Genomic DNA, 12,470 nt, shown 5'->3' on the forward strand with positions numbered 1-12,470 from the left:
GTCCCCCCAGACACTCATTCCCACTCCTGCACACTTTTGTAATCTTCAGACCCTGGGCCAGTATCAGTGCATGCACCCAAACACCGTAATGATAAACTCATGCCCGAAATAAAACTAGTGGGAACGTTTTTTTATCTGACACATTGATGCCAACGACAGCCAGTGTGTCCCAGCAATCCTTTTGTGCTTTTTATTTTGATGGATGTGTGGTGCCTTGAGAAATGTCTCTCCATTAGCCCGACAGGGACATTGTCCTCAGGATCCTGAAATGCACCAATGGAAGCTTGTGGGGATAACCCGGTGTGTTAAAACCAGCACAGCAGGCATGAGGTTCTGCTTTCCATCACAGGATGCTTAGTTTTGTGCTTTTTAATCCGACAAGCCAGTTTAATTTTCAGTTTTATGGAAGAACATCCTTCCTCATCTTCTCCAGAATCTAGAAATCTTGGTCTGACTGGACGGGAACTGTAATAATGAGCAAAGTCTCAGACCACGGTGTGGAAGGTTCAAGTGTCCTCAATGTGTCCATATGAGTTCCCCCCTCCAGGGATCACAAGGAGCAGCCATCAAGCATGCAGTGAGCTGGGGAGGCTAGGTCTGAGGTTCTAGAACCGAAGAGCCAAGTCCTCCAGTCATGCCGGAAAATAACTTTGGGTATATCCCTGGAAAAATGAGCGCATAGGTCTGGGTCTGTTTCATCCTTCGTCAGCATCTGGCAGGAAACAGAGCAACCTTGCTGCGTGAGCCTGGTCCATAATCTTCTTCTTTGCTGTTTCTACCCGTTTGTAGGGACAAGGAGACCTGCTGAAGAACGCCAAGAATGAAGCTATAGAGAACATGAAGCAGATCCAGCTGGCCTGCTTGTCTTGTGGACTGAGTAAAGGCCCTGGCAGTGGTGCCGAGGCCAAGGGCAAGCGCAGCCTGGAAGCCATAGAGGAGAAGGAGAGCAGCGAGGAGAATGGGAAGCTGTGACCGACCGTGACCGCTGAGGCAGCGTGCACGCCCTCGTCCGGGACTCCGGCTTCTCATTCTTGTCTTTTCGTTTCGTTTTTACATTCTTTAGATGTTCACAGAAATGGTGCCCTCTCTAGGGTGTTGTACATAAACATATATTTTCACAGTGTCAGTATTTTCCTGCAGTTAATTTATCTAAGTTAAAACTTTCAGTAGCAGTGTTTAAACTCTGAGCTGTGAGTATAGACCTACATGTGGCTGCCTGTGCGCATGTGCACACATGTGTGTGTGTGTGTGTGTGTGTGTGTGTGTGTGTGTGTGTGTGTGTGTGTGTATGTGTGTAAGAAAGAGAGAGAGATTCTCTGTCGCATTACTGGTTTTAGTAAGTTATTCTTTTTTCTTTATGACCATTTGGGGACAGTTGATAATCTGAAGTTCTAATGAGTGCTTATTGTAATCCATTGCTAGGTTAGTTGTACCTCTCTGTCTTAGCCATTTCATTTGGAGATCTTAGCGCAGCTTATTATTGAAAAAAAAAAAAGCCAAATTTATCAAAGCAAAGGTGTTTTGTAGATTTTAAATATAGATTTAAAAATTCCAGTAGACATGAAAGTGAATAAAAAAATTTTCAAATCAGAATTCTGGAAAGATAAACAAATTCATTTCTTCATTTAGCAAAGTCTTCAAAAATATTTATTAAATCAAATCAAATTTAGGATTTAGTTTCTGTAGTGTTTACCAAGCACATGGCTTCAGTAGAAGAGCTGACCACAGTGAATTTGTAGCCACCAGGCGGTACTCTGAAACACACCAAATGTGTGTTGTAACTGAACTGTTGATGTGACAGGAATTCGGTTGTGAAATTTCAAGGTTTGCAGGGAGACCTCATTCTCCTGAGGTGGGAGTGTGGCATTCTATTACCAGAAGTGGGCAGATACATGTGCTTGGCAAGGATTGGATTTAGTATAGGGTACAAAATTTAAATTTAAAGACGTTCAAACAATATCATATCATCATGTTGAGCTGACATAAATTCTGTAAGTCAGATAACATCTTTATGATGACTTGAGAACTAACTAAGTAGACAGCATGTATGGGATAATTTTAATGCATACAGTAAAACACATGAAGAAAATGTCTAATTAGGGTACATTTATAATTATATCTAGATAATTTTACCCTAATGTCCTCACAAACTTCTTAAATGTAGTGTTCATTCATTGCCACCAACAGAACTAAATGTTCTATGGTTATGAAAGAATATATTTATTTAAAACATTGCTTTTATTTTGAAAAGCTTCTTAATTAATTTGATTAACAAATATGCTAATTTGGGGGAGCCTAGAGAAGATAATCATTGACATTTTGCAAATATAAACGTCCTCTATAGCGACTGTGTTATTTCTGATTTTTTCTTAATACTGCTCTGTTCCTGTTGCACATTACTGAAAGAGTAAAGATATCAAAAACAGATTTCTTGTCCTCTTTTCTTGTGAATTTATTGAAAAAAAACAAGTTCTTCTGTTATGTAAAAATGTTAGAGGGTGTACTGTTTCCACAGACCAGATACGATAAAATTACTCACGGGGCTAAAACCAGACACTTGGGGGGAGGTGACAAATTTCCAACCAAGCTATGGCCGCCTGGAAGTCTCTCTCCGTTCATACTCAGTATCTCTCTACATCTTCTGGAGAACATGCTGGGGATTCTGCCCCCTCCGATATTCTTCTGGCAATAGTTAGCACCTTTTAATCCATTCTCTGGGCAGCTCTGCTAAGTCAGGAAGTAGGGCACAGTTTAGGAAGGAGCTTTCGAGTTGCCGAGAGAATGTCCTATGACAGCATCGCCTTTGGACAGACTGGCGAATGCACAGAGACAGACGAACCTTGTTGGTATTCACACGCCATGTTTTCTACAGTATACAAATGCCTACCTCCATCGTAGTCTTGAACCACCATACAGAAAGTCACTTCTATCCACTAACTTTCGGTAATGCACGCCAGTAGTATATTAGCTATCAATTCTCTTTTTACTTGTTTTTATATCACGAATGGAGTTTGAGGGAGGGATGGTAAGTATAGCCACTGACGTCTGTAGATGAGAAGTCATGGTGCTGAAGTAACCAAAGGAAAAACTAAATTTGAACTCATAACTGTCTGATATCATGCACAGGAATATTTATTCAGTGATTTTGATTTTAATTTTATTCTCAAATGTTTAACTAGATTCACAACCCTTTTGTCACCACAAAAAGATATATTGTCTTTCCTCTGAAAAGAGAACATTAGCAATGGATATGAAAGCTCAAAAACAGAGGAGTGTATAAAATAAAAATAAAAACTACCACTAATTAGCATTTTGATTTATATTTCCTCAGACACTGTATGTAAGTGTACGTGTCATCTTAATAAAATTGATATATTTTATTTAGTCATTGAATGTTTTTCAAAAATGGGTAAGGAATAGAATTTTGAGAAATGAAGAAATTTCATATTAAATTTAATTTATTACTTTGTTTAAAATCTTGGCTATTTTAATAACCTAACACACCTTCCCTTCCTCAGCGTAACACACACACAGACACAGACACAAACACACATATACACACACAGAGACACACACACACCCATAGACAAACACACAGGGACACACACACACACCCCCACACACACATGCACACATACACACACAGAGACATACACCCACACACACACATACATACACACATAGAGGCACACACAGGGACACACACACACACAGGGACACACACACACACACACACACACACACATACACACACAGAGTGCTGCTTGGCATCAGTTGAAGATACCTCTCTAAAAAGGACACATACTGCCCCATTAGTCAGAGACCCTCATTACTCATGATGCTATTTCTGGTGACACTGAACATCTAAGTGGTGATCTTTGGCCCATATAATTTATAATTATTATACTATATCTTGAGTGTGATATATCATAATATATTTAGCTAATATCCTATTGTTAGACTTTCTTTAATTTTGTTTTATTTTTTTGAAATGCAAACATTACAGTGATAAAATCTATTATAAAGTTATTTAACTTTTCCCTTAGAAAAAATTTCTAGAAGTGGTGTGGTTGGGTCAAGGGATACTTCAGACCTAAGGTATTTTCAATTTTGAGATAAGTTACCAAATAGTCTTAGGACAACTTCCTAATTTAAGTTTCTACAAAGAATTTATGAGTGCTCAAATGTTTGTTGATGCTATATTGTCTTTTTCTAATTTTATCCCTGCCAGTGCATTATGAAAAATTTTCTCTTTGGTTTATAGAGAAATTTAATAACACAAATGTTTTATTGCTTATTATAGTCTCATCAAAATTTTAAAATATAGATATTTGTATTCCAAAGGGCACCAAGAACAAATAGAAAGACTCACAGTTTGGGTTTGGAAGCTATACATCTCATAAGAGACGTTGGATCTATAGTATTTAAGGAACTACTGCAACTAAACCCAGTGTTAAAAATGGGTGTAATGCCTTTAAAGGCTTCACTTCAAGGAAGATACACAGATGAGCACATGGGGTGATGTTCAACATCATCAACCACCCAGGATACTCAAAGCCACAGTGAGACATGACTTCATACCAACCAAATGGGCTGTAATGGGAAAGATCCTGACAAGGGCTAGGTAGCATGTACAGAGTCTGGGACCATCCTGCACTGAATTGAGAATAGACAATGGTGCAGTTGCTTTGGAACACTGCTTGATAGTTCCTCAAAAAATTAAATGTACTGACCATATGACTGATAGGTTTATGTTAAGAATGAAAACATGTCTATAAAAAGGGACACACAAATGTTCTTAGCACTGTTATTCCATGATAGTAAAAAAGAAGAAACTGTAAAAATGTATGTAATATCAACAGATAAGAGACAAAACCCATGTATTCATAAAATGGACTTTTAATGGATCTTTATTAGATTTTTTTTTATTTTGCAATACAATTCAGTTCTATATATCAGCCACGGATTCCCTTGTTCTCCCCCCTCCCGCCCCCCTCACCTTCCCCCCAGTCCACCCCCCATTCCCACCTCCTCCAGGGCAAAGCCTCCCCCGCAGACTGAGATCAACCTGGTAGACTCAGTCCAGGCAGGTCTAGTCCCCTCCTTCCAGGCCGAGCCAAGCGACCCTGCATAGGCCCCAGGTTTCAAACAGCCAACTCATGCAATGAGCACAGGACCTGGTCCCTCTGCCTGGATGCCTCCCAAACAGATCAAGCCAATCAACTGTCTCACCCATTCAGAGGGCCTGATCCAGTTGGGGGCCCCACAGCCATTGGTTCATAGTTCATGTGTTTCCATTCGTTTGGCTATTTGTCCCTGTGCTTTATCCAACCTTGGTCTCAACAATTCTCGCTCATATAAACCCTCCTCATTCTCGCTAATTGGACTCCCAGAGCTCCACCCGGGGCCTAGCCATGGATCTCTGCATCCAGATCCCTCAGTCATTGGATGGGGTTTCTAGCAGGACAATTAGGGTGTTTGGCCAGCCCATCACCAGAGTAGGTCAGTTCGGGCTGTCTCTCCACCATTGCCAGCAGTCTGTTGTGGGGGTATCTGTGTGGATTTCTTTTACATCACTTTCCCCACTTCCTTTCCTTCTTTCAGACTCTTCCAGGTATTAGGGGCAAAAAGGAGTTCAATTTTATAGACATGCAAGAAGGAATTTCAACAAGCAATTAGGATGTTCCAGTTAGCAGGCGAATGGATACACTCCATGATGATCATTTAAACACTGCAAGCCCAAGCAAAATTTCTTATTTTTATTTAAATCTAACTCTACATGCAACAATAATAGTTGAAGAAGAGATGATGAATTAGGGGAGGGTACACAGGGTGATTGGATGGGAGAAGTAGGGTGGGAGAGATGTAGATGCTCATGTGTAAGTTCTCAACAATGAAAACTGTTACAACAAATCCAGGTCAAATCCTCAGCTTTCCAGTCACCTGCATGACTAGAGTGAGGGATAATTGATTCTAACAAGTCAAATAGCAAATTGTCATAACCACTGATCCGGAGCCAGGGGCCACTGCCCTTTGTAGTGCCAGGGCCCATGTGCCAGCTGCTCTCTGTATGGGAAGTCTTTGGCTCCACGGGAATGAGTAGAGTGTACTAATGGTGACTTACATGGACAGCTATAGGAGGAATACATTCTGAATTGCCATGTAATACTGAATATATGAAGAAATGGTAAAATTTAAAGAGATTTCTAGTATCCATCAGTTCAACCATTAATATGTTTGCTATATTAAACTACAGCTTGGAGTCTGTTATAATAGATATTATTGATATTTTTAAATAAGAGGGGGTGAGAAAGAAAAATCAAAGAGCCTAAATTATTTTGTGCTTGGACTATATATCATCCATTCTGTCATAGATGACAGACACACACAGACACACACACACACACACACACACACACATATATATATTCAAATTTTCACCAGTCTACAATGTATGTTATACATTATCAGCTACATCTATTTTCCTTATATATATATATCAAAGCATATGGCTCAGTAAGTGAATTCAATATGCTATTATGAAATATGAAATAAAGTTTAAACTATTTTATGTACTTTTAGTAAGTTATTAATCAAATCTTCATGTATCATTCAGCTGAATGGTTTATTTTGTCAGAATACAATATATTTTTAATTATATATCTTAGTTTTGATATTATTACATCGTTTTCCCTTTCCCTTTCCTCCCTCAAGACCCTTCCATATACCTCACCTTGCTCTCTTTCAAATCCATGGTCTCTTTTTTTCATTAATTGTTGTTTTACACACACACACACACACACACGTACACACTTGCACACTTACTTATTCTTAAATACATAAATACAACCTGCTCATTCTGTACAATGTTACTTGTATGTATGTTAAATGGGTAATTGATTGGTGTGCTCCCCCCGGTGTGCTCCCATTTCTCTTGCTCTCAGCATTTCTTAGTTGTCTGCAATTCTTTACGAAGGGTTGAAGCCTCATGGGCTTTGCTCATCCACGTTTCCTTGATGAAGTGTGAGGTCTACACTTACTTGTGGGTATTATGACAAATATTTAGAAGGCAGCTAGGGATTATGTTGGGTTAGTAGCATGGCAGCTGTAGGTTCTCCTTCAAGATCTGTGATGTTACTAGCCCTGGGTAGTTAGCTAGGGTTCCGGGACCAGGCATGGTTTCCCTCTTGTTGAATGAGTCTTCACCCCTGTTAGAAGTTGATGATTGCTTCCAATCATGCCATGTTGGTCATTGTTGTGGTTCATAGGCATCGTAGCTGGGTAGGACTAATGGTTTATTCCCTCCTTTGGAAGCTTGCACGACTCCTTCTTGTCCATGAAACCTAGTCCTCAGGGAGGAAGGAAGCTTTCAAGTCTATCCAAGCTCAGGGATATCTGGGCCCTGGGTCTGAAGTGCCTGGTATTTTTCAGAAAAAGGAACTTACCATCCACCTCTGGGGCCAACCAAGGTCAATAGAAATAGCCTGTAGTATTTTGGGGAATCTCTTGGACAACCTTGACCAACAAGTGACAAGAAGGTTTCTTCCCATGCCTGGTGTTAGGGTTTTTGTTAGATGGCCTTTGCCCCTTGGAGAGAGATTTGCCAGGCCAGATGGGAAAATTTCATTTAAACTATTGATGTATATGTTTATATCAAATTACATGTATTGTAGATATTTTTAGGCAGATGGTAAATAGTATGATTCCTTATGACCTTTCCAGACATCCTAACTGTCATTTTACTCTCCTTCTTCTGTCTTTATCTCCATTCCCCACCCACCACCACATGAGAGCCTCCATTTTGTCCATTTCCCCAGTAATGGACTGTAAGCTGCTATTTCCCCCCCCACTGTTCCCCAACCTGCAACTGTGCCCTTTTACATTCCTGATCTCAGTTAGGAAAAGAAAGAAGAAGAAACAAATCACACAAGTTATTTATAAATATCTCATTAATTAAAGGAGAATCAGAATAAAATGGGAGTTATTTTGAGGGTAAGTTAAAGTTAATTACGTTCATAAACAGCTTCTAGTTTTCAGAAACTACAACAACTGGAGATTGAACTTAGTGGAAAAGGAAAGATCAGACCTGAAAGTGGTGAAATAAGAGTTGACACTGAGGCCGGGCGGTGGTGGCGCACGCCTTTAATCCCAGCACTCGGGAGGCAGAGCCAGGTGGATCTCTGTGAGTTCGAGGCCAGCCTGGGCTACCAAAGGCGCAAAGCTACACAGAGAAACCCTGTCTCGAAAAAAAAAAAAAAAAAAAAAAAAAAAACGAAAAAAAAAAGAGTTGACACTGAGTGGGACAAACCAGTGAGACCCGAAGTTAGTTCTCTGGAAAAACTCAATAGAGTTATAAGCTTCTAATCGAACAGAGACGAGGAAAAAAGAAAAGGCGCAAATTACCAATGTTGAGTGAGAAAGAGACATCAATTTAGATTATACTAATATTAGAAGGATAATAAGGCTGTATTATGCAGACTCGGTGCCAATAAGTTCTATAACGTCAACAAAATAGAGTAAAATCCCTTGAAGGACAAAGAATACCAAATCTAAAAGTAATGAAGAATAAAGAAAGCAGAGTCAAATTACACACTGCAGGTCTTGCACATTTTTAGAAATGCCAAGTAGTGAAGAGTGACAGAAATCCAATCAATCAGTGGTTGCCTAGGGACAGTGATGAGCAGAGGGAGTGAGCCCAGCCCCAGGGCATGCCGAGGGCTGATCATGGTGTTTCCAACCTTGGTTTGGGGATAATTTTATATGTCATATTTACATTAAAGCTTAAATTGTATACTTTAAATATGCATAGTTTATTACATGGAGTTATATCTCAAGAAAGCTCTGTAAATGCATAGTAATGTGTAGCTAGAGTTTTCCTGCCTGGCCCACAGTCAGGACAAATCTGTCACCTGCCAGTCCCACAGCTGCTCAGACACAACAAAGTAAACACAGAGACTTATATTGCTTACAAACTGTATGGCTGTGGCAGGTGTCTTGCTAACTGTTCTTATATCTTAAATTAATCCATTTCTATAAATCTATACCTTGCCACATGGCTCGTGGCTTACCAGCATCTTCACATGCCGCTTGTGGCGGCTGGCAGTGTCTCTGTCACTCAGCCTTCCACTTCCCAGAATTCTCCTCTCTCCTTGTCCTGCCTATACTTCCTGCCTGGCCACTGGCCTGAGTGTTTTATTTATTGACCAATCAGAGCAATTTAACATAGAGACCATCCCACAGCAGTAATGCTGTATATTGACAAGACATTTTCATTCATAAGTAATCATCTCTCCTGCCTGCACATCTACACCTTCCCTTTGATGTTGGAGATCTCACCTCGGTATAGTTCAGGGTTTTGTTTTGTTTTTTTGTTTGTTTGTTTTTTGATATTGGCACCAGTGTATGTGGAGAGTTAGGCTTTTAAAGTCTATATAAGCTTTCTTTTTTTGTATTATTGTTTGCATCTGTTTGTATGTAGAGACTCGTATGCTTCTGCTATGGCTACCCTGTTCTTGGGAACAGCGGTTCACAGCATCATCAACACCATGGCCTTTCCCCATCTCTTTTCTCCACTCACGTGACTTTTTTTGTCTTCCTCTATACCCTAGGAGATTTTCTTATACTCTTACTTGAGATAGAAATTCAATTGTATATGTTGTAGATTTTGATTTTAAATGTTTGGGCACTTTTTCATTTCACAGCATTTCTTCTACACCCTGCTCACTGCCTTTTACCTTTGAAGTATTCCTGGCAGCATTTTTAACATTTAATGTGTTTTGTGTCTTCTCCGTACCCAACGCTGTACCAAATGCAAAAATCTATTATTTCTCAAAACAATCACACTCATTTTAGAAGAGGAAGCTAAGGCCAAAAGAGCATTTGGGCTCGGCATTATTGAGTAACAAACATCCCCAAACCCAAGCCCATCTATTTTATTCATAAGTATGATGTAGAACTCCTATTTAGTTAGAAACTCAACGGGGTTTTCAACTGACTATTCTGACATCAGATGGGACCATTTGAAGGTTAGAGACTGAGACCACCTAGAGACTGGTATCACACCCATGCCTGGTAGTGGATTCCAGGAGGCCTAAGGATCCTCTAGTCACCTTTTCCATCACAGTATATCCATTGAAATAGCCACAAGATGGACTTCACTTCTTTCAATCCTGATGCAGAATTGTAAGGTTCTGGAACAGCATTCAAAACCAGAAATGTCACTGTTAGCCACTTTTGAAATCTATTGTCCAGAAATGTCACTGTTAGCCATCTATGGAATCTATTGTCCAAAAATATCACTGTTAGTCACTTTTGGAATCCATTGTGTTTTATCAGTAAAGTAAGCAGTTTTCCAGAGGTTGCATAATTAAAGTAGAATTTATTCATAAAAAAGAGGTTTTATGTTTTATTGACTATAAGCAAGATGCTATCTAATATTTTCTTAAATTAGAATTTTGACTTTCCATTTCTTTTGTGCTTCCTTATGTTATAGGGAGAGATATATCATGGTATATGCCTTCATATTACAATGTATTTTCACAAGATCCTTCCTGATTTTTTTCATTTTGCTCTTGTAATGTCTTGTCAAAACCAGTTTGATGCAGATGTATCTACTGGGACTGGGATCCATATGATCAATTTAAATATACATTGTATCTAGTTGTTCTGTGATGGTCTCCATTTGCTGTATATAGAAGCTTCTTTGATGAGGATGGTAACCACACTTATCTGTGGTGTCAGGATAGGATGGAGACTATGGGAAGGAATTACACTGTTCTGGCAAAGTGGTGGTAGTAGATTTTCTCCTAAGGTCCATGACCTCACTAGCCCTGGGAAGCTGGCTAGGCTTCCAGGACTCGGCATGGTTTCCCACTTGTTGAGTTGGGCCTGTGTCTGATTAGACAAGCTGGTTACCAGTGTGTGTGGTGTGTGTGTATGTGTGTGTGTGTGTGTGTGTGTGTGTGTGTGTGTGTGTGTGTGTGTGTGATATATTTCAACTTCATGGATATCCTGCCATACTGGTCCCTGTTGTGGTTCATGGGTGTTGCAGCTGGGTAGGACTATTAATTTCTTCCCTCCCTTGGCAGCCTGCATAATATTTTCCTGCATCATGGAAGCTAGACGGTAGGGAAGAGGCTTTCATGTCAGATCCTGATCTGAGTCCCGCCTTCAACCTCTGAGAGGCAACCAAGGGCTACATCAGTAGTCTACATTGTTTGGGGAGTCCCTTGCACTACTTTGACCAGATATCTGAAAGATCTCTCATGCCTGATACTGGGGGTTTTGTTTGTCTTTGGGTCTTAGGGGGAGCATTGCCTGCTCAAATGGTATAACTTCCTTTAAGGTACACACATGTGCTTGTGTGTGTGTGTGTGTGTGTGTGTGTGTGTGTGTGTGTGTGTGTGTGTATCTGTCTGTCTATATGTCTTTGTATTAGCATCTATGGCTCAGGGACCATCTCAGAAGAGGGTTCAGGAAGATCGAGAGCCAGAATACCAGGAACTCTGTGAACGTCTCCCATAGAAATGTCTGCATAAACAAGATCAGAACAATGGCAACATCAGTAGATGTGTGTATGTCAAAGGGGGGAAATGTATGGGTCCCACTCCTAGACAAAGAATTACAGGCAACAAATGACTCCCGAGACAGGGAGAGTTAGTCTTTCCCAGAGCTCAGCCAATACAAAGTGCTCAGCCTTGTACCATGAACATACAAATAACAGAAATGGATTCAGCAGGTTGTACATATACACTTGTGCATATACATACACACATATATGCAAGTGTGTGTAACACTAAATTAAAGAGAAAGAGTCTTAATTTGAGAATGGGGGCCATGAGAGGTAATGGAAGAAGGAAAGGGAAGGAGGAAATCAATGTAATTCTATTCAATTAAAATGTATCAAAATAAAATAAAAACAATCACAACCTGTTGTTTCTCAAGGGATTTCATGAGCTTATTCTTGCTAGTTTTTCCTCCTTGAGCTTGAGTTTTGTGGAAGCTGATTTTCAAATTTAGTTGAAAAAGTAAATGCTCCTGGATTAACTCTGATATTACTCCTTTGGTGATCATGCTGCCTCAGGGGCAGGAAGTCTCAAGTGATTCGCTTCCTATTAAAGAGTCAACAACTGCATCCTAATAAAAGGGAATGGTTTGTTTGCTTTTTTAGGTTTCACTTCTGCAAGAGGTTGTTTAGTGCTTTGTTTTGCAATGTTATGCTCCAAGGTGGGTTTTATGGCTGCCACTCAGCCGTTGGGAAATCAAGGCATATTAATCTAATGGGTCCTAGAGGTTACACTCATGAACCTGAAACTGACAAACGGTATCAGTGTTCTGTCAACTACATAAGGAAACCAAAACAGTCACCTGAAGCATGTTGTAGTCACAGTGGATTAAAACTTCGATTTAAGGTGGTTTTAAAGATGAACCACTATACCCCCTTAAATGTTGTATCATGATGAGCCTGTTTT

The 12,470-nt window shown here is 39.9% G+C and overlaps 1 protein-coding gene across 1 annotated transcript in view; it reads left to right on the plus strand.

Moving 5' to 3' along the window:
- The window catches only part of Plcl1 (phospholipase C like 1 (inactive)), a 347,946-nt gene extending 345,519 nt beyond the window's left edge, over positions 1 to 2,427 (plus strand). The window contains exon 6 of the mRNA XM_052749479.1: positions 790 to 2,427. Within this exon, the coding sequence (XP_052605439.1) occupies positions 790 to 972 (183 nt within the window). The 3' untranslated portion in view covers positions 973 to 2,427. The remainder of the gene's footprint in view (positions 1 to 789) is intronic.
- Positions 2,428 to 12,470: the final 10,043 nt, after the last annotated feature.

This window comes from Peromyscus californicus, unplaced genomic scaffold (genome assembly GCF_007827085.1).
Source record: "Peromyscus californicus insignis strain IS unplaced genomic scaffold, ASM782708v3 Scaffold_21__1_contigs__length_65335640, whole genome shotgun sequence".
Taxonomy (NCBI): Eukaryota; Metazoa; Chordata; class Mammalia; order Rodentia; family Cricetidae; genus Peromyscus; species Peromyscus californicus.